Source organism: Hemicordylus capensis, chromosome 10 (assembly GCF_027244095.1).
Source record: "Hemicordylus capensis ecotype Gifberg chromosome 10, rHemCap1.1.pri, whole genome shotgun sequence".
Lineage (NCBI taxonomy): Eukaryota > Metazoa > Chordata > Lepidosauria > Squamata > Cordylidae > Hemicordylus > Hemicordylus capensis.
In genome coordinates, this window is record NC_069666.1 from 15,607,296 (window position 1) to 15,630,102 (window position 22,807).

General features: G+C 47.6%; 1 protein-coding gene across 3 annotated transcripts in view; it reads right to left on the reverse strand.

Annotated features, from left to right (window-relative positions):
* Positions 1-9,342: 9,342 nt before the first annotated feature.
* The window catches only part of RBPMS2 (RNA binding protein, mRNA processing factor 2), a 53,155-nt gene continuing 39,690 nt past the window's right edge, over positions 9,343-22,807 (reverse strand). Inside the window, exons 6-9 of one of the 3 annotated variants that reach the window (XR_008311410.1) lie at positions 20,951-21,099; positions 17,572-17,718; positions 12,389-12,456; positions 9,343-10,652 (exon numbers count right to left, since the gene is read on the reverse strand). Coding sequence is in view for 1 of the 3 variants with exons in the window: in XM_053272228.1 (XP_053128203.1) it covers positions 12,394-12,456; positions 20,951-21,099 (212 nt within the window). In the remaining 2 variants the exon portion in view is untranslated. Of the gene's footprint in view, positions 10,653-12,388; positions 12,457-17,566; positions 17,719-20,950; positions 21,100-22,807 lie in introns of all 3 variants that reach the window. The other 2 variants (XR_008311411.1, XM_053272228.1) reach the window with 2 other exon arrangements.

Genomic DNA, 22,807 nt, shown 5'->3' on the forward strand with positions numbered 1-22,807 from the left:
GGTGTGACCAGAACTGTAGGTGGCATTCTAAAACAGTTACGCTATATATTTATATAAAGGCATTAGGATATTTGCTGCCATTACTTTCAGTCACTTTCCTATTATTGTTAAGCCCTTTTCAATTGCTTTAGAAACATAGGAAGCTGCCTTACACCAAGTCAGATCATAGGTCCATCTAGCTCAGTATTGTCTTCACAGACTGGCAGCAGCTTCTTCAAGGTTGCAGGCAGGAGTCTCTCTCAGCGTTGTCTGGGAGATGCTGCTAGGGAGGGAACTTGGGACCTTCTGCATGCAGATGCTCTTCCCAGAGCAGCCCCATTCCCTAAGGGGAATATTCTACAGGGCTCACATGTAGTCTCCTATTCAAATTAAAACCAGGGCAGATTCTTAGCAAAGGGGACAAGTCATATTTGCTACCACAAGACCAGCACTCCTCCCATTTCTCACCCCAAGCTGATGAAATGGGGGGGTCTTGTGGCCTCTTAAATACAAACTTATTGTAGCATATGCTTTCATGGAGTACAGCTCATGTCAATGGATGTTCATGAAAACCTATGCTACAATACGGTAAATGTGTGGGCCTCAAAGGTGCCCAAAGACTCTTGCATCTATTGCAGCAAAAATAGCAAATGGCCAGCTACGTCTCTGGAAGTGGCTGCCCTATTTTTCTAAGAGCTTTTGACAAGATAGACTTCACAATAGTCTAGGCTGCTATTAATCCAGTTGTGCTGTGTTCTCTACAGCAGTGGGCTTTGCCTGGTAGGTTGTCTCACAACTGCCACCATTTTATCTGAGGTGGGTCACATTATGAACATGACAACCAACTTTTGAAGAGGAAAAGATCAAGTCTGACTGAGAAAGGAGGACCAGAAGGAGAGAGCAGATGAACCTAGACAGACATCCTAAAGGTAAAAATTATAAATACAGTAAATATTTATCCCTACAGTAAATGTTTACAGTAAATGTTTATTTAGCTGGGGAATAAAAGTGGGTCCCTAGAAATGGCCTCATACAATATCCTAGTCCAGAGGGCCCTCAGCCTTGGGTTCCCCGATGTTTCTGGATGTTGCTTCAACTCCTTTGGCCATTGCAGCTAGGGATGATGGGAGCTGTAGTCCAGCACTATCTGGGGATTAAAGGCTGGGTACCCTTGCCCCCCAGTCCTCTTTCTATCCCCAACCTGCTTCCTTCCCTGGTTCTCCATGTGCAGTCCGTCACCCCAGCCCTTATTCAGACATGTGTTTACAGATATTTGTAGGCTTATATGTATTTGTGTGCATGGCTACCTGCTTTCATTTAAAAACTGAACCTGGGTACAGACCCCGCAAATGCATTTGTACTGCCATGCCTGTGTTCAACATAACGTGTGAATAATTGCACCTGTGGACATATCCATACCTACATAGACTCATACGAGTGTTCGGCATAATGTCTGAATAGGACTACAGTGTCACCTAAGTGGGCCGCCTTGTGATCTGGCATCTGTTAGAGGTTGCGCGCATTCTCTGGATGGACTCTATGCCCTGCAGAAGCCGCAGTATCTGAGCAGAACTGAAAAATGGCAGGAGAAACTGCCTCTGGATGTGCAGCTGATTGAGATGCACAGGTACCCATTTCTCATCACGCCCATGCTCTCTTGGCCTGGATGATAATGCATTCGATACCTGTTTCTGTCGAGGACTTTGAGGCTGCAGGAGGCATTGCCAGCAAAAGCCACTCAGCTGCTCTTAAAGTTGTAAAGTTGTGCCCTCGAGTCAGTATCAACTCCTGGCGACCACAGAGCCATGGTTAAGACAAACCAACCAACTTAGTAGCTTTCATGTCAGATTATGGCTTGCATGAAATAAACCACACTTTGTTGACTGGCATATGTTAGACAACATAAACCATGGTTCAGTGTGATATCTGAACTGAGTCTCTGACTGGGGTTCTAGAGGGGAATTGGTGCCCAAGACAGAGCTGTGGATGCACAGTTCTTGCACCATCAAGGAGTAGGGGAAAATGTTGGAAATGATCAAGAAATGTTTTTTTGTGCGGGGTGTCGGAAAACGAACCACAGCCTGCAGTGCGTGATGCTCCTGGCTATGTCCTGGCTATCTGCCCTGCCCTGCCCACCTCTCTCCTTCTCTTGTCTCACCCTGCCCTGAGCCCAGTGGGCTGGCAATTTGCCTGGTTGGAGACTGAACACCAGCAGAATTACCAGTCTGCTGGGCACAGAGCAGGACAAGATGAGAGGAGGAGAGAGGTAGCTGGGGTAGAATGGGAACATCACAGAAGCCGCCACTGGTTGGAAGGCAGTGTTCAACAGCATTCCTGGTGGGGGAACTGGCTGGAATCTGTGTTTTGGGGCTGTTAAAAGGGCTCCTTTTGGCTTCCGTAAAGACCTATCACTTGTTTTTTGGGGGGAGGGGCTATTACTAAGTCATTTGCAGGTGAAATGTCAACAAATAGCAAATGTGCCTGTTGGCTCGGGCTTTAGAATGCTCTAACACATGGCTGTAGCAATGTAAAATGTCCTGTGTGGCAACATTTTCTCCACTCTGCTCTCTGTCCACTCGCCTGTCTTAAGGTTAGTTAGTGCACATCTGATAGTGAAGACCAAGGCTCCCAATTCTGGCACTGCAAAGATGCTGCCAAACTTAATGACACAGGTAGGCTCGTAGGGTAAGGTAAGAGAATGAGCCTTTGTCTTCCTATTCAGAGATTTGTATATTGAGGTGTTCCTACAAGTAATAATAAATCCAATTGCCACACGAGGGCACAGATCTGTTCGGTTTCCAATAAAGTACCTTTCTCTGCCAATCTACTCTGTCTTTAGATATTTAAAATGATCACATCAGAGGCATTAGTACTGAGTAGCCTTCTTCTCATTTGACTTCTGCTTTAGTTAACAGATCTTTGCTGCTGCTAGTAATAGCAGGCATTTCCACGAGTCAGTCGTGCATGCTATGGTGTTGTGTGTATATTAAACTGAATATTCTCTGAGTCTCAGCTCATACTCAGAGTTGGAAATGAGTGACCATTTTTCCTGTTAACCAAACTCATTTTATGTTACTAGAAAATGTGTATATACTACTTTTTAGCTACGTTCTTTCTCAAAGTAGTTTACATAGAAAAAGAAATAATAATTAAATAAAAAAGATGATTCCCTGTCCCCAAAGGGCTCACAATCTAAAAACACAAGGTGGACACCAGCAATAACCACTGGAGGGATTATGTGCAGGGGGTGGATAGGGCTGGTTGCTCTCCCCCTGCTAAATATAAAGAGAATTGCCACTTTGAAAGGTGCATCTTTGCTCAGTTAGCAGTGGTAACATTCTTCAGCCTTATTCTTGCTTAACCCTTTATTAGGTGCTCATATGGAATAGCACTGTGACCTTGTGTATTCCCACCCCTTGGAATGTGCAGAATGTTTTGATGTAGAAACGGTCCATTTCGAGTATCTCGAGCTTGAAACAAAACACCCTCTAAATAAAGGGCCTGTTTTGAGCTCGAAACATTTTGATGTTCTGAGCGCCATTTTGGAGGCCTGCTTTTCCCTTGCTGATTGGTTTTCTGGCACTGGCTTCTGATTGGCTTGCAATCTCCTTGCTTCTTGGTTGACTTGTTATCATACAAATCAAGTGTTCTTATGGACAACTGTGCCCCCATTGTCTGGGGGAAAAGGAGGAATCCAAAAGGAGGGAGTTTCAAAATGTAAGGGACTGGGAGGCAGAGAGAGTCCTTTTAGTGTGCCTCTCTTGAAAAGGATACATCAGGATGGAAGGAAGGCAGGCTTAGTTTTGTGATCTTTCTCAGCACTGAGTATAATATGCTGTGCTATTGCTGCTATAATTATCTGATTTTGCTGGATCTCAGATTGACAAAACAGAACTAGGGTGCCTGCTTTCCTTGAGTCATGGTTAGTTTTGTTTGTGAGATAGTGTTGTGGAGAGAAATGGCATCTCCCTCTCTCTGTGCGCAATCTGCAATGCAAGATGTATTCATTCAAAAATGTGGCTGAAGTTGCCCTAGTTGAGCTTATGTCTATGCTTGCTGCCAAGGGTGCTGCTGTGGCAGCTGTTGCAATGCTGGTAAGTAAGGAATCATAATTATATGTGAGAGAGCAACTTGTGCCAATGATGTTACTGCAGCACAGGCACTGGCTGGCAGTAGATTCTGGGTAAATGATTCTTTTGTGTGTGTGAGAGACCATTTTTGTGTTTGAAATGTGTGTTCTGTGTTGGGAGGGACAGATTCCCTTTTACTGTGTGCTTCTGCAGTGTATTTCAAGGCAGTGTTGCAAAATGCATTGCAAATTGCAATGCAAACTTCTGTGCACTCTGTGAGTTCAGCTTGTTCTGGCCATAGGGAGCAATGGGGAAATTTGAAATACCCCATTGCTCCCCATGGGTAGCTCCTAGGGACAGCAAAGTGGGTTGGGTGGTAGGGCATGATGGATGCTACCTACTATCCAACCCACAATGAAATGGGCAAGCAAGTGATTTTAATCAATTTTTTAATCTTTTCCCCAAACCCCCATTGGAACCTACTTTGCTTGTGCTTAAATCTGAGCCTGCAACCACTCACCATAGCTCTGGAAATCCCATGCCTACATACTTGTTGAACAGAGCCCGGCTTCTGCTGGACTTTGGACTAACATGGCAGCTCTAGTAATAGTTGCCTAGACCAGCATCAGCACCATCCTAAGTGCTTGGCAGCATCACTTTGTCCCCACTTCTAATTAGTGCTGGACTAGAGGGAGGCCTTAGCCAAATCTCTCTTGGGTTGTAGGACTGAGATCTACCCCCAGATGGCACCCGAGGAACAGTTACTCTTCTGCTGTAGACGGGAGGTTAGTGAGAGGAAAAAACAGCTTTAGCCCCAAGTCTAATTGTAGCCGTCCGCTTCAGACTCTGTAGCTCAAACTCGGAGGAGCTCTGCCAACAGTCCACATGAAAAGACTACCTATGTGCTTTGAGTACGAAGTACTGCTTTCTAGGTGAATGGCTGAGAAATAATCGGGGGCAGCCCTTCCATGAGGCAAGGTGAAGCAGTCCCCTCAGGCAGCAGATTGGGGCACAAGCCAGTTAGCAGGATGTCTCCCTGCCCCACATTCTTAAACAAGGGAAAGAGGCAGAGGATGTGTACACAAGGGGGGGGGAGTGGCACTTGGCACCCTGCCTGAGGTGCACAGAGGTCTGGAGTTGCTACTCGTTCTAGTTCACTAGCTGAACTCTGTCGTTTTGACTGCTGCCAGGGTTTGAGAAAGGCAGAGGGGGGAGAGAGAAAAGACCCTTGCTAAGCAGGGTGCACCCTGGTTTGAATTTGAATGGGATATTGTGTGTGAGCCCTGTAAGATATCCCCCTTGGGGAATGGGGCTGCTCTGAGAAGAGCAACTGCATGCTTGCAGGCAGAAGACTCCAAGATCCCTCCCTGGCAGCATCTCCAAGATCGGGCTGAGAGAGACTCCTGCCAGCAACCTTGGAGAAGCCCCTGCCAGTCTGTGTAGACAACTCTGAGCTAGACAGACATGAGTAAAGTTGAGGACCCTGAGTAAGGGTGCTAAGTCTACTTAGACCTGAACTTATTCTTCCTTACTTGGGAGTAGACAGTGCATCCTTGCTCATGAGTTGCCTTGCAGACTTACTTGTGAGTTGGTCTGTTCTTGAGTAAGGTTGAGGTGCTAGTCATGAGTGAAAGTTGGGGGTTTACTGGTAAAGGTGCATCCTTGTTCATGAGCAGACCTGTAATCATGACAGTCTGCTGGTGAATAAGAATGGCGTGTGAGAAAGAGAATGAGGTCTACTTACAAGCAAGGCTGTAAGGTTTTTTCATAAGGGGGTGGAGGCTATTCCAAGTAAATGTGCTGTGGAGGAGCCTGTTTGGTCTAGTAAGATCTACCAGCAGCCATGTAGTAGTTATTGCTTAAAACTTAAAGAAATGACAGGGCCACACATAGCAAAGCAATGTTACCTGGATGTAAATGAACGGATGCATAAAGCCTCATTTCTAAAGCAGCATAATTATGTATATTCTGCTTTGGAAATGAGGCTCGATGCATCTGTCTTTACAGTGATTGTGGGACAGAAGTTAAGGCAGACACCTTAACTTGCAATTTCTGTACTTTTTAGAGCCCAAGTGAAAAATGAAAGCCTCAGCCCTCGAGAATTCTGGATTACTGAGAAAGACTTATGGTGAATACAGCATGTTCATTGCACACATGCCTGGCCTGGGCCTGGATGCCACCATTATACTCAGTGCATGCTCTCTCTGCCTCTCCCTATCTAGTGATGTGCATCCATGGCTTACCAAGGCAATGCTCTGTCTATATGTACACCCGCCCGCTCCTTCTACCCAAATCCTACATATGGGGGTGTGCATCAAGGGAGCATGCTGCTGCTGTGACCTACTTTGAGGATGGTGAAGGATGTTTGCGCACATGTGCAAGAACCGAATGTAGGCACGTGGGTGTGAATTATTCATATTCAAGCCATGTTAATGCAGGATTTAAGCACTCTCCTCTATAATTCAGAGGCCAGCCTATGCCCACCATTGGTTCCAGCTGCTCCCCAAGGATCATTCATGCTTAGGTGAGCAGAGCTGAGTAATGTGGCTGGTGTGGTAGACAAGAAAGAAAGAGGGAGGGAGAAATGCTGCAGCTGGAATCACAAGGCTGGTGATAGCAGTCAGGGTTTTGGTTACTGTTCCAGAAGCATAAAGGTACAAGGGTGGCTCCCATAAGAAAGATGGCCCTGCCAGTTCTAGCACAGGCCTTTGTATTTAATAACCCGTACAGAGCTACTGCGGGGCAATTCTTAAAGTAACAGAATCAGGCATGTTACCACCTTTTCAATGATGCACCATAAGCACATTTCCCAGTTGATATTAAATAACCAATTGGCAGGAAAATAGCTACTATATTCCGATTCCGTTGCGGACATATTTTTCATGTTTCAGACGATATTGAATATCCTGATTCCGTTACCCTGAGAACTGCCCTGGGCCTCTCTCTGAGTGGGAGGCTCTTTCAACTTCCATGCAATTACAATCATGTCAGATGGAGAACACAGGTTTGCATTTGAATGGGAAACTATATGTGAGCACTGTAAGATATTCCCCTCATGGGATGGGGCCGCTCTGGGAAGAGCAGAATGTTCCAAGTTCCCTCCCTGGCAGCATCTCCAAGATAGGGCTGAGAGAGACTCCCGCCTGTAACCTTGGAGGAGCTGCTCCCAGTCAGTGCAGGCAATACTGAGCTAGATGTAACAATGGTTTGTATATGGCAGCTTCCTAGGTTCCCAAGTACTTGGCTGCTCTTCACTATTTCCACGCCCCTCCTTCTCTTACACTACACAAATGCAGGAAAGAACTGAAAAGTGAACTATTCATTAAAAGCCGCAGCTTCAACCTTTAGACTGGGGAGCAAGTGGTCCATCAGTTAAATTAGTGGCACTTAGTAAAGGACACTTTAGTTCCCACTAGAGGTTGCAAGGCTGCGCCATTTCAGACTTGATGGCTGAAGACCATATGCTACTTCACATAAGCTGCTCCCATATATATATTACGGAGGCCCTTCTCCCCAGGATGCCTATTTTCTAATGAAGGGGGAATTGTTTTTGTTTGGAGAAACGCCAAGCCTCAACCTGCAGCTGGAGTAGGGCTTTTTTGAAAGTGGTATGCCAGTGTAATTTGCACACATAGGAAGCTGCCATATACTGAGTCAGACCCTCGGTCCATCTAGCTCAGTATTGTCTACACAGACTGGCAGCAGCTTCTCCAAGGTTGCAGGCAGGAGTCTCTCTACCCTGGCAAAAGTCAGCATGGGGCATAGCGTGGTGGGGGAAAGGTTCTTTCAATGGTAATATCACACAAGTATTGAAAAGAGATTTACTTGAGAGATTTGTTATTCACACTAAAAAAAAGGGGGGGGGAGGAAGGTTGAACCGGATCTATTTTAAGGATCCTCCTCAGTTAAGCAGCTAAGGAAAACAATTTATGGAGAGATTCTAGAAGTGGGTTTTTAAAAACCTGATTTAGAACATAAATGCTACAAACACTTCATGGTACTTGTTGCAACCTGATCATCCTATCGCTCTCTTTAAGGAGAAAAATATCTCTTCATTTATGGGAAACAAGGTGGCATTTATACCACCAAGTACTGCTGCTTAACACAGCTAAGCAAGAGTGCCCTAAAATCACCTGCAAGCAGAAAGCTAGTGAACTAGGCAAGACATTCAGGGAAATCCACTCACATTTCTTAAGAGTGTGTGGTAGCCAAAAGAGTGTGGCAGGGAGTAAGCAAGTTGTTAGAGTGGCCAGATTTGGAAAAACAGACTTGGGAAGAACTAACCTCATGTTTGAGCGATAGAACCTCTTCTGAGGTTCCAGAAAGAAACCTTCAAGGAAATGGGACGGAACGGGTGCTCTCATACTAGGGAACTGGAACGTTCCCCTTCTCGTAATCAGGTTAGTAATCCTGTATGTCATTTATGCAATTCTCTTGCATAGGAATAGGGAGGGAAGACGCGACCAAGAGGTTCACGTAGATGAGACAGCAAATTTCTTCTGGAAAAGTTTGTATGGTTATGTGCAGAAAGACAAGTGTATCTTTTCTAAACAGCAATGGGACAAATTGTGGAAATGGACCTTGGACATAACCCCCCTGATTACCTGAGGTGCCTTGTAAACCCCACCCCCAAGTTACAGTACTGCGTGCATATACTGTATAATCCTGTGGGTTACCAGATCCTTGTTTGTAAATCTTTGTAGATACGATGTACAAACAACCACTTTGTATATAATTGTTCTTTGGTAACATACTGTATGTTTTGGTAGTTTGTTGGTTCGATAAAAAAATCTTGTCCTATCTTGGAGATGCTGCCAGGGAGGGAACTTGGAACCGAGATGCTCTTCCCAGAGCAGCTCCATCCCCTGAGGGGAATATCTTGCAGTGCTCACACTCCTAGTCTCCCTTTCGTATGCAATAAGGCCCTGCTTAGCTATGGGGACAAGTCATGCTTGCTACTACAAGGCCAGCTCTCCCCTCCTTTAGGACTGTGGGGAGTAGCAGTGGGTCTGAGGAAAGTGTCTTTGGTAGGAGGCGGAATTAGTAGCCTTGATCCAGATCTGGGTTCTAGAGGAGCCTGAACTACTCTCTCTGTCACTTTAAGAACACTTCCACAATGACTTAAGTTTTTGAATGGCACAAATGCGCCACACTTTCTGGAACTGCACACTGTCTGGTTGCATATTAAAAAGCGCTGCCACGTTAGTAAGAGGAGCTCGTGTGTGATCTGCCTTCTGAGCGTACCACCCTCCCACCCCCACTCACAACCCAGTAAGAAGTCACAACACACCACTGAGTACAATCCATATATTATCCAGTTTCACATTCTCATAGGATATAGCAACTTATTCTCAAGAATCTTAATATAAGCAAGACAGCCATGGTCCAATGTAATACTTAAAGCACTTCCAATACCAAGCAATAAAAGTCAACAAAAATTGCACAATTTCTTGTTACTATGCCTGACTGAATCAGTTACAGAGAAGCCATCTCTCTTCAAGCTTTTAACTAAACATTTAACTTATCTTACAGATTACAGTTTCTCTTTTTAATAATTAATTGCACAAAAACACACAAAATCTGTATGATGCATAAATATTTCCTTATTACACATGGTACAAAAATACTCGTACATCTTTGTTCGGTATTCCCATAAGGATGGCTGATTTGGCAAGACTGGATTCTCTCCAATCAGAGGGATGTTGAGGGGAAAGGTTAAATATTTTACAGCTGTTCTATATATAGAAGTCTGACAGAAACAAAAAAACAACCCTGACTTGAACTGGAGAAGGGGAAAGTGGACAAGAAGAAACCCAGTGCATTGTACTTTTAAGATTCCCCCTGAAAATTCTAGTTAAAGTAGAAAATAGAGAGGGGAAAATGGGGGGGGGGAGGGGGGAACCAGAGAAGAACTAGGATAGTGTTTTTTGGAAGCCAAGTCTTCACAGAAGCAAGATGAAAAACTTCAGTGATCAATAGCTAGGCCAAGACAGGTTGCTATGGTTACACACATGCTAGAACAAAAACAAGCTTTGCACACTCACACACGCACACCCACCAAGTTAAAGTGTTTTAAAATTCATGCCAGAAAACATGCAAAACCGATTGTCTTTCGCTTCCTCCAGCGGAACTGCATCAACAATGTTTAGGATAAGAAAGGCCTGGATATTGCACTGTACACAGCTAGACCACATTTGGTGCCAGCATCCCAGCCGGGAACAAACAAACAAAAAAAGTCGGGTCTACCACTAAGATTGGGTCTCCCCAACTAGGCCTCAGCGTGGCAGGAAGAGAACGGGCCAGCCATGGGAGTTTGCTGGGGCTGAGTGGAGTGGGAGGAGGCAGGCAGAAGAGGACACAGACCATGCAGCCCACCAAGCTGGGTGGGGGGAGTGGGGGGAGTTTATGTTCATAGCCTTGGACGAGGAAGCACACGGCTTCATCCACGAGAAGAGCGAGTCACTGCAGTTAGGCACCTTGCTGGTGTCCACGGGGGGGAAGAGGGTTGGGAAGAGGATTTCCAACGATCCATACGTTACTTCATCCCTGGCACATCACTCCATGAAGAGACAAGAGGGAGGGAGCACAGGCCAAGAGGCAGCTCTTGAAAGCAAGAGAGTGTGTTACTGAACATATATAGTGCAGACCTTTAACAGCCCCCAGGCGGTCTCACTACCAGGCAGTCTGGCATCTCCCCCCACCACCCGCCCCTTCCCAAGCCGGGCACACCGAGTTGCTTAGAGACCAGATTCCTCCAGACCATTTGCTATGGCACTGTACGGTAAGTCACCCCTTTTCGAGTGGAATCTCTGTAAGAATAAGCTAGCATGTTAGAAGTCCAGGCATGGCTACAGGGATACTACACAGATTTTTGCCGAGCGTGTCAGCTAGCACCGGTGACCCGGTTCCAGAGAAGTTTCGTGTTCCAACCCCGAGAAAGGAATAAGCTCTCCATCAGCAGACTGACGCAACTGAAATCCCAGGAGGTCTCGCTAGAACGTTTACCAGTGTGGTTCTCCATCCAGCCCTTCTCATTTGGAACAGGGAAGACGGTCAGATTAAACAGAGGCTGCCGTTTAGTGCTGCAGTGTCACTGAAACTAGACTGCTTCGGGGGTAGCAAGTAGCAGGGTCGTTCTGCTCGCTTGTAGCAGGGTTGTGTGTACTTTGTGTGTGCCCAGAATCGGAGTAGAGCATCTCGAGCATCAAAGTGAAGCAAGAAAGTTTACCCTGCTTGAGGCAGAGTGGTGACCAACGAAGTCTCACAGGTACATAAGAAAAGCCCTGCTGGATCAGGCCAGGAGCTCATCTTTCCCAGCATCCTGCTTTGCAGTGGCCAGCCAGATGCATCTGGGAAGCCCACAAGTTTTCTGCCTTGACAATCCCGGCTAAGAACTATCTAGATTGGTGGCCATCATGGCACAGCAGCACATTCCATTTATTTATTTAATTTATACACTGCCTGACTCCAAAGGCTCTCGTTTACACATTGTGTGAAGTATTCCCTTTTGTCTGTCCTGATTCTCCCAGTGTTTAAGCTTCAGTGGATGACCTTGGGTTTTAATATTATGAGCTCCCACAAGTTGACGGGTCAAGGGGTGGAGATGCCATGTGCTTCGTGACTCGTAGCTTCCATCTCACAAAACAGCAGAATTGCAAGCTAGAGCATCATATGGAAATTAGCTCTCATTTTGCCTAATTCTGTTTCACATTTGTATCCCACCCTTCCTCCAAGGAGGTCAGGGCAATGCATTCTGGGCCTTCCCCACTTTACCCAGACAGCTATACTGAGAGGTAGAATAGGACCCAAGATAGGAAGAGGCTCTCATGGCCAAATTTCACAGGCGACTGGGGATTTGAACGCAGGACTCCCCTAGTACAGGTCCAACATTAGCCACTATGCCACACTGGCCTATATATAGAGAGATTGCAAAAGTCAGCTTTTCTTGGTGCAGAACATATGCTTTTAAAAGGAAGATTCTGCACCAGAGTACACACAAGCCTGTTTATATATTTAAAAAATTGGGATGTATTCATCTATTGGCTGCCTGACCAGGCAAATGCAGTTCAACTGCTGCTGATGTCAAGCAGGCAAGTAGCACAAGTATGGACAATATCCTGTGGAATGGCAGCTAGTAATCCCCCAGAGCCTGCCTGAGAAGTTAAGGAGGCAGAATCAGCTCCAAATCATGACAAGGCAAGTGAAGCAGCCACCACGGGTTGCCAAGGGGAGAGGACAATTCCCACCAATGGCAAGAAATAAGGACACTCCTCACTGCCCCCAGGCCTACAGCTCAAACCAGTGCACCTCACCATCCCACATTCAAGTCCGATACTCACTAAAACTAACAGAACTGACGAGATTTCCATCCTTGTTGGGTAGCTTCGGAGGGCGGGTACCAGCGCATCTGGAAGAGAACAACATCATGTGATAGCATGGGAATGATATATGTGTCAAATGTGGTCACTAGTGTTGCCAAGAACTCTTCCTCCCACTGCACAGTTGTGTCCAAGGCCCGTCAGAAAGCAGGACCAATGCTCTCCATCTAGTGAAGCTCTCCATCCTGCTTTTTGCACAGCCCAGAGTACACAAGGAAAACCCAAGGAGTCATCTTCACACCCTTAACATCCAGGTTCACTCCATTGCCAAGGAAGCTCGTTTTAAAGCCTTCAGGTCACCCATGTAGAACCAGCTGCAAGGCTTCCAGTCTGGCCGCTGCTGCAAGACATCCTACCAGCAGTAATCCTTGTGCAAAATATGCTTGCAACCAGTCACCACTGACCAGCCTGCATCAGATCCTGTGTTCCTGTTCCAGATTATGCTTAGTAAGCCCTCCACTGCCTGACTCCTCCGTGCACAGTCTGTCTGGACAGATTGATCGAAACAGCCAACCTTCTTCCCTCATTTTGGGAACTCAAGGTATCTTCCATGGATGCCACGAGATGCAACAGCAGCAGGGGAATGCCTCTGACCTATGCAAACTCAGCACTAAAAAAAGCTGAAAAATCTTTGGAAGGTAGCATGTTTCACAACAACATGTATGGTAAACCGGCTAAGACTTGCTGGCCTGACAAAAATGCAGCAAGGGAACAAACATAGCACTAAGTGTAGCATAACCAGAGAAAATATAACACCCAGACACTTTTCAGGATTGTCTACCCGGTTGTTTACACGCATGCTATTTCAAGTTAGGTCAAGGACAACTCCGAGATGCAAGTGAAGGCTCGATTTAAAAGCTCTGCCACCCCTCCTTTTACTGGGCCACTTCCCTTTCTGATATCCTGTCCCACATTACAGCTTCAGTCAGGATCTCTTTCATAATGTTTGCCTAGGATTGTATATACTCCAGCTGTCTACCTGGGATGAATTCAATTTTCTAGTATCGTCCTTGAAAATCATTGTTCCCATGATTCACCCTTTTGAAGAGTGATGCCTTTTTAAGAGCATCATCAACATGCGCTCCCCTTTCGCCCCCCCCCCAGGAGAACTACCTCTCCTGCTTGAGTTGTAACTATTATAAGGATTTGTAGAGTCAGTATCGACTCCTGGCACCCACAGAGCCCTGTGGTTGTCTTTGGTAGAATACAGGAGGGGGTTACCATTGCCATCTCCTGCGCAGTAGGAGACGATGCCTTTCAGCATCTTCCTATATTGCTGTTGCCCCAATATAGGTGTTTCCCATAGTCTGGGAAACACACCAGCGGGGATTCGAACCAGCAACCTCTTGTTCCCTAGGCAAGTTACTTCCTAGCTGCGCCATTGGTATAGATGTCTGTATTTGCTCTAAGACAGTAATAATTTTTGACTACTACTGTATTTACCCAAATAGAAGACTCTGAATTTAAGACAACCCCCTTTAATAGTACAGTTTATATCTGTATATACCCAAAAGAAAGAGGACTCTGTTTAAGATAACCCTACAACTTTGAACATCAAAAGAACTTGAAAAACTAGTCTTGGATTCAGGTAAATACAGTATTGTAAGTACAGTCAGAACTACTGCAAGACTTGTATTAAACATGTAGGCTTTTTTGGTGAATTACAGTATTTATTATTATTTTTTACATTTTATATCCTGCTCTTCCTTCAAGGAGCCCAGAGCGGTGAACTACATACTTAGGTTTCTCCAGTCCGCACAACAACCCTGTGAAGTAGGTTAGACTGAGAAAGAAGTGACTGGCCCAGAGTCACCCAGCTAGTATCATGGCTGAATGGGGATTTGAACTCAGGTCTCCCCGGTCCTAGTCCAGCACTCTAACCACTATACCACACTGGCTCCCTAATACAGTAGTATTCACATAGCCTGTTCTGCAATAGTTCTTGAAGGTAACACTGTAGAGAAGAGCCTACAGCAATGGGTGTACTCAGGAAGTAAACACTTATCTTATAGAGGCATTAAGTATCTAGCAATGGCCCTGTTCTTACTGTGAACAGAACAGGTCTGCACAACATAAGGCCCAGGGGCCACATTTGGCCCACGGGACTTGTTTGCTGGCCCCCAGGTAGACCTATCCTGCAGCAACATGAACACATGAATATGTAATAAGGGGCTGAAAGGTGACCTCTGCCCTTGCCCACCAAGTCATGGTGGGTTCTGGCCCCTGGGGCACGTGAGTTGTGCACCCCTGGCTTGGAGGCAAAGGAAGATCCCACCCCACCCTAAAGCTGCTGCTTCCACAGATTAGGCACTTACAATCTGAGCCCACTGGGCAGTGTTACACAGCATGTGTCCAGGGGGCTTAGGAGGGAGTCCTGCTGCACCCCACCCCCAGACGGGTGGGCGCTGCACAACGGAGAAACAGTCTCTTCTGCCATGAACTACACCGCAGGCTGTCAAACAGAGGGGTTCTTCCTTGCAGCTTGTAAAGGGTCAGATTGCACAGAAAGGAGGCGCCCAGAGACCACCTCTGCACTTGTGCTTCTAGACATACGACTCAAGCATTTCTACCACCAGTCCTCACATCAGTGTCTTGGGAATTCAGAGCCACATTTCCTGTTCCAATACTGGGGCTCTGGCACTAGAACAGATGCCATTGGTCTCCTGCCTGGTGGCATCTAGTTTTCCCACCTGACAGCCACGTTTTAAACTTCCCTCCTGTTCCCCCCCTACTCCAGCTGTGCTTTATAAGCATTTCCCAGATTCCCAAATCCATCTCCCCCGCACATCTGGAATGAGTTTTGTCCACTTTGTTCAGCAGCTAAGTGGGAACAGGAAGTTTCCTCCATCAGGCTACAGAGCGCTCTTTTCCCGTGGAAAGAAAACCCTTGCAGGAGGCAGCTGCAGGTTGAGCGAGCATAGGAAACATAGGAACATAGGAACCTGCCATATACTGAGTCAGACCATTGGTCTATCTAGCTCAGTGTTAACACAGACTGGCAGCGGCTTCTCCAAAGTTGCAGGCAGGAATCTCTCTCAGCCCTATCTTGGAGAAGCCAGGGAGGGAACTTGAAACCTTATGCTTTTCCAGAGCGGCTTCATCCCCTGAGGGGAATATCTTGCAGTGCTCACACATCAAGTCTCCCATTCAGATGCAGCCAGGGCAGACCCTGCTTAGCTATGGGGACAAGTCATGCTTGCTACCACAAGACCAGCTCTCCTCTCCTTCTCTCCTCTTGCAGCACAAGAAGCATAACCATGGAAGGGCAAAGGATTGCCTAAACTAGCACAAGCTGATAATATTTGATTTAAGACTGGTTGCCTTGCTAGGAGGAGAAAGAACAAACTCCTAGGAACATAGGAAGCTGCCTTAGACCAAGAGAGACCATTGGTCCATCTAGTTTGGTATTCTCCAGAGTTGCAGGCAGGTGTCTCTCTTGGCACTCTGGAGCTGCCAGGGAGGGAACCTTAAACCTTCTGCAGGCTCTTCTCAGAGCGGCTCCATCCCCTATCGGGAATCTCTTAGTGCTCACATGTAGTGTCCCACTCAAATGCAAACCCATGTAGTTTGCCAATGCAAACCAAGATCCTGCTTAGCAAAGGGAACAATTAACGCTTGCTACCACAAGTCCAACTCTCCTCCCACAACTCACATGTTATGGCACTATGGATCTCACCTGCTCTATAGCAACTCCTGTTCAACAGGACTAGTAACATTACAACGGCCAATATTTATATTCCGCTTTTCAACCCAAGTTCTCAAAGCAGTTTACATAGAAAAAAAGATGACTCCCTGACCCCCAAGGGCTGCCAATCTAGAAAGGAAACAGACACCAGCAACAGCCAGTGGAGAGGTGATGTGCTGGGGCTGCGTAAGACCAGCTGATCCCGCCCCTGCTAAATATAAGAGAATCAACACTTTAAAAAGAAGTGCCTCTTTGCTCAGTTTGCAAGGACAAGTTAGGAGTACTGTTATTGCTGGCCACAATCTTCCTTTAATATGGTTGCATGATAGCCAGGGCAGTTGCCAGCTGAAGTCGCCTTGGCCATGTGGATTTGTACAAAAAGTTTTGAGACCAGAGGCACGTTTTAGATGCCTGCTACCACACATGCAACATTTTAGGAGGCGGCCACCCCCACCGCTGCATACGAGAAATGGTGCTTCCCTTTTATACATGTATACTTCTATTCACAATCACAAACCATTCACTTTTCCTTTTCACCCCCTGCTCCGGGTGATTCACAAACTTGGGTCCCCAGATGTAAAGGGAGTTGTAAAGCTACAACTCCCATCATCTTCAGCTGCAGTGGTCAAAGGCCATTGTGGCAGAGGGTGATGGGATTTGTAGTCCAGCATCTGGAGACCCACACTTGAGAACCCTTGGCCTAGAGCCATCTGGCAGTATATAAAATGCAGCTACATTATATCAGGCCAATCTTTTCATCTTCGAAGTTGGTTTTTAGTTTAATGCCGAGTTCCGTGTTTCAACCCTAGTCACCACTCCCACCCTTGATACCTCCCCACCCCCAAATGCCCTGTGAAGTTCCCCTACTACTCATATAGCAACAGTACCGACCGAAATTAAGTAGGAAAAGTAAAAGTGGTGGTTTTTTTTTAAAAAAACAAGACTACTAATTTGGACGGAGTGTGTGTGTGTGTGCAGGAAGATCCTCCAAGGAAGGGAGAGTCCTTCCTGTATAGGAGTCTACAGCGTGGCTAATGTGTGCACCAGTTGATTTGTGCAAGAAAATTAAATTATGTGCTGTTTTTGCTGCTGCTGCTGCTGCTACTACTACTACTACTGTGATGACCATCCCTCCCATGTGACTGGTGAGTGAAATAAGGTGGCGGGGACAGCCCCAAGTGGCAGGATTCCCCATCCAGGCTCCTTCCCTCCCTCCCACAGGCAGGACCAATCCATCACTGCTCAGTGGGAGCACTTGGAACGTAAGAGGTGCCATGCTGTGGTGCCATGTTGTGCGCATCGAGCTGGCAAGAGGTGGGTTAGAGGATCGTTCTGGTTTGCCTGGGCTTTGGCATGTGGATAGCGTGAGGCCCATGCACTGGATTGCTAAGGAAGAGATGGGCAAAGAAGCTTGCGAGACCCCGTGGTGCCCAGTGGCATAGAGGAGACATTACCTTACCAGCCTTTCCAGACGGGGCCCACCATCCTTAAAGGTTTCTAGGAATGGAGCTGCTGTACAGCCACTCCTCTCTCTAGCAGGGAATAGCCAGGACTAGGGCGTCCCACCTCCAGGGCTAGCCCGCGTTGGCATCCTGGGTGCTGCTCACTGAAGACATCAAAGGAGGGATCATTTCAACCACCAGCTGGCCACTGAGAGCGCCCCCTGGGGGACAGAGGCTTTTCTGTGGCATCCACCATTAGGCATGACAGTTTGTTGTGCGGGTCTTAGAAAGCCCTGCCGGGAGGGCATCACAAGAGTCCAACCAGCAAATGACTAGATGTTTGCGCTCCTAGACTCTCCAGTTTGGAATCTCCACCCCATCCTTCCCCCAATCGTTAGCAGAGGGACTGCATGAGATTGTATTGCTCTGGGCCCGTTTGACCATTCAAAAACCCACCGCTGAATGTAGAGAGGGCCGGTGTGGTCCTTTCATGAGGCAAGGTGAAACAGTTGCCTCAGGCGGCAGATTATTGGGGCACCTGACCTTCAAGATGCCCCTTACCATCAGTGCAACTCTTTGGGGCCGATTCGACCTTTGCCAGGAGTGCCTCTCCTCACAAAACTTGCAAGAAGCACAAAGAGAGAAAAAGGAGGTTGATAGCAGCCTTCCCCCCTGCCCAACCTCTGGACCACCTTCAGATTCACAAGGTTGGCCGTGAAAGGGGGCTGGCCCCTCCCTCGAGGCATGGGGTAAGGCAGCATTTTGCATCTCACCTCAGGTACCAAAACAGAGGTATTGGGGCATCACAAAAGAGGGAAACAGTAACTGGAGATGTTCTAGCAAGTGTGTCGTCATTGGAGTTTGCTTGTCCTCACAGCTTTGCTGCAAGCAATTGTTCAGTACCTTCTAACCTGCAGCCCAGCTTAGCACAATTTCCAGTTACAGCTGAGCATGGTGTGGCGGGGGGGACGGGCGAATAGTGCCAACAGAGGCCTTGCTCAGACTGAACTGAAAATTGTCTTCACTCTGAATTGGCTTGCTTTATCCTCAGTGACACGTGGATAATTCCGTCGACTAAAGCAGGGATTCTCAACGTGTGGGGTCCTTAGATGTAAACTGGACTTCAGCTCCCATAATTCCCATCCAAAGGCCGCTGGGGCTGGGGATTATGGGAGTTGAAGTCCAACAACATCTGGGGACCCACACGTTGAGAAACCTGGTACTAAAGTGTTGAGAGGTCACCCCTTTCACCATAAGCAGCCACATTACTAACCAAAGCAGCAATTGGAAGCCATGGTGCCAAAGCAGTCAGAGTGGAAACTGCATGGGGCAGGGGAGGGGAAGAACTCTCCAACCATGCAGTTCGACTTGACCCAAAATGCTGGCATGGGAGAACATCTGCAACAACTCCAGTAGCGACTCAAGGAAATATGTGTTGCGAACACCTGGCTGGGCAGGGAATACAGATGGTTTGTGTGGTACTGTAGCAAAATCCCCCCCACTGGCTGCTGCAGCCATGCCGGGGGTCTCAGCAAGCCATCTTGCCAGGACAGGCTTTTGTCCAGCACTCGGGTGATTTCTCCTCCCCACCATTCACACGCCAGGCTCCCAGACCATGGATTGGGTGGAGTTTTGAGCTGTCAGTTGCTTAGCAAGGAGGGGCAAAGTAATGTTTAACTCTATAAAACTTTATTAGTAACATATTTGTTTTAAGGAAAGTGCTCAGAGAGCTCCATCCAGGGAAACGGTCTGTCTAAGGGGACAGCAAGAGGAAAGCTTAGTAGGACCTTCTTGCTCTCTCAGGAACCTAGGAAGCTGCTTTATACAGAGTCAGACCCTTGGTTCATCCAGCTCAATATTACCGATACTGACTGGCAGCAGCAACTCTCCAAGGTTTCAGGCAGGAGTCTCTCCCAGCCCTACCTGGAGATGCTGCCAGGGATTGAACCTGGGGCCTTCTGAATGCAACACAGATGCTCCATCCTTTAAGGGATGGAGAGGTGAGTTTTGGGCGGTATAAGAATATGCTAAATAAAATACATAATAAGGGGATCACCAAATTCCAGGGGTGGAAGGAAGAGAGCACAAGTTCTCACTGAGTCAGAAGGTGCTTGTTTTAGGAGTATTCTAAACCAAACAGTTGTGTGGATGCAGCCATCCCCTTTGCCACAGCAGGCAGAAGTTATGCACTAGAGGCAAAGCACAGAAGAGCAATAGAAGGATTTGCCCGAGAGATTCTAGAAGTCACACACACATACGTATTAGCCTTGCTGCTTTTGTACAGCAGTGACTATGGAGCTGCTTCTAGGATGGGCTGCACAACTTTGGCCCTCCTGCAGACCTTGGACTAGAGCTCCCATCATCCCCTGGCCACTGTGGATGGGGCTGATGGGAGTTGCAGTTCAAGAACCGCTGGAGGGCTGAGGTTACGCTGTCCGGGCTTCGTGATTCCCGATGGAGGAAAACACAGGGACCATCTTTACGAGTGACAGGACGTAGTAAGAGCATCACAAGGCTGTAGGACCACGTTCGGCAGCTTTTCCCATTAAGGAAATCTGAATTCAGTTTTCTGCAAGTCATCAAGTTTGGAGTTTGGGCTTTAGCACAATGCTCTTTTATTTTGGCCAGGTTGGCTTCAGGCCTCTAGGAATATTACAAGCTTGTCAGGACCTTGGGTTGCCTGTGTCCAATTCAGACTCTAGAAGTTCGGCTCTCTTCCGCAATACCTTTTCAGTTGGCTAGCACCAGAGTCCCACCACTGCATTTATAGTGGCTGGAACACCTCCTCAGATATCAGTCTGCCACCCTTGCACAGTATTAGCACTTTAGTGGTTCAAAGTGCTTAAGGGACAGATTCATCCCAGATTTCCTTTGAACCAGGAGCGCACAGCCCTTCCCTAGCCAAATACTGAGCTTGCTTGCCCTATTTTCTCAGCAAGTCAGGAGTCTCTTAACCTGACAATGCAGACTTAAAAATCCTAGCCAAGCTCCAAGGCATAAGGACGCAAGAGCAGCCCTGCTGGATCAGGCCCAAGGCCCATCTAGTCCAGCATCCTGTTTCCTACAGTGGCCCACCAGATGCTGCTGGAAGCCTACAGGCAGGAGTTGAAGGCAGGCCCTCTCTCCTGCTGCTGCTCCCCTGCAACTGATATTGAGAGGCATCTTGCCTTTCAAGCTGGAGGTGCCCTATAGCCACCAGCCAGAATTTCCCTGATGTCACAGCTGTGGGACAGAGGCATAGGCTGTTCTGGTGGAACTGGAGACGGCTGTTCAGGTCCCATTAATGCCCTGCTCCACCCCAGAGTAATTGGCTGTAGGAAGTTCTGCTGGACTGCCTGAAGCTTGCAGAAAACAACTCCCCACCCATCCAGGAGAAGGACGGCGATGGCCACTCACCTGAGCATGAAGAGCGGCAGCGGCAGCGGCAGCAGCTGGGTATGTGAAAGCAGCATGTGGGATGGCAGGGGTTAACTCCGTGGTGTAGAGTGGGTAAGGAGCCCACGCCTCTGGAGATGCTGGGATCAGGGCTGCTCCAGTCAGGTCATCTGCACAGAGGAGAGTGACAGCCTGTTAGCCATTATCCCAGCTGGAGCCACAGTGGCTAGAGTGTTGAACTAGGACCAGGCAGACCTGAGTTCAAATTCCCATTCAGCCATAAAACTCACTACGTGACCCTGGGCTGGTCATTTACATAAGAACAGCCCTGCTGGAACAGGCCCAAGGCCCATCTAGTCCAGCATCCTGTTTCAACAGTAGCCTACCAGATGCCATTGGAGGCCTACAGTAGGAGTTGAGGGCATGCCCTCTCTCTTGCTGTTACTTCCCTCCTCTCTCTGCCTCGGCAACCTCACGGGGCTGTTGTGAGGATAAGCTACTATGTATGCCACTCAGCTCCTTGGAGGCACAGCGGGATATAAATGAAGCAAGCAGGTACATTGTGAAGGGGAATAGGAATGAGGTGTGTACAATTATGCATGGAGTAGAGAGAACGAACAGATGGAGAAAAATCTCTCTCACTACACTAGAACTAGGAGGTCCTCCCATGAAACTGAAGGCTGGGAAATTTAGGACCGACAAAAAGTACTTTCCCCCACACAGCGCATAATTAATCTATGGAATTCTCTGCCACAGGATGTGGTGATAGCCAACAGCTTGGATGGCTTTAAAAGGGGCTTCATGGACATCAGGTCTATCAATGGCTTCTAGTCTGGTGGCTAGAGGCTACCTCCAGCTGAAGAGGAATGACGTCCCTCAGTACCAGTTGCCGGAGAGCAACAGCAGGAGGGAGGGCATGCCCTCGTCTCTTGCCTGTAGGCTTCTCAGAGGCATCTGGTGGGCCACTGTGGTAAACAGGATGCTGAACTAGATGGGCCTTGGGCCTGATCCAGCTGTTCTTTTGCATTGCATGGGCCAGGAGGAATTCCGCAAGCTAGATCCTGTGGGGACAGCAGCCCCTCTGGCTAGTGGAGGGACACTGATGCCCCTTGCAAAGCCAAGCCACCCTGCACAGTGGTCGTGCAGCCATATCCATTAAGGACATAGGGAGCTGCCATATACAGAGTCAGACCATTGGTCCATCCAACTCAGTATTGTCTACTCTGATAGCAACTCTCCAGTTTTGGGGACAGGAGTCTTTCCCTATCTGTATTCGCAGCTGCCTCTTACCCTGCATAAGTGTTGCAGGTTGAGGTTCGCTACCTCCGATTCCCCCGCTCCAGGGGTTCTGAAACTTGGGAGCCCCAGCAGCATTCCCTACAATTTTCTTCATCTGTGTGCAGATTGAGTTTTGTTCTGGGCGGCAATATCAAGGCACTGTGTGCACATGTGCATTCAGAGTGGGGCCTTCCCGATTCAGCCTGAGCGGTATCTAAAATTAACTGAATCAACATCAAAGTGCATGCCTTAGAGGGAAAACTGGTCCCCAGATGTTAGTCTACAATTCTCCTTGTCTGTCCCCAGCCACAAAGGCCAAAGACTGAGGAGACCATGAGAGTTGTAGTCGGACATCTTGAGAACCACCCGAGAACTCTATTGGTGCCAGATGCAGTCACGGGCTCTCCTGTGGCTCAAGGGCAGCTTCCCATATTAAAAAAATGCCATGTGTACCAGTGCAATGCATGAGCACGAAAAAAGTATGCCTGTGTTATTATGGAGGAATGTGTGCCCGAGGAGCAGAGATTGCTGCAGCCCCTCAAGTCTGCTTCTGTGCGGGGCGTCCCCAAGTGGAGGAAGAGAAGTGGTTGGCCTACCCCA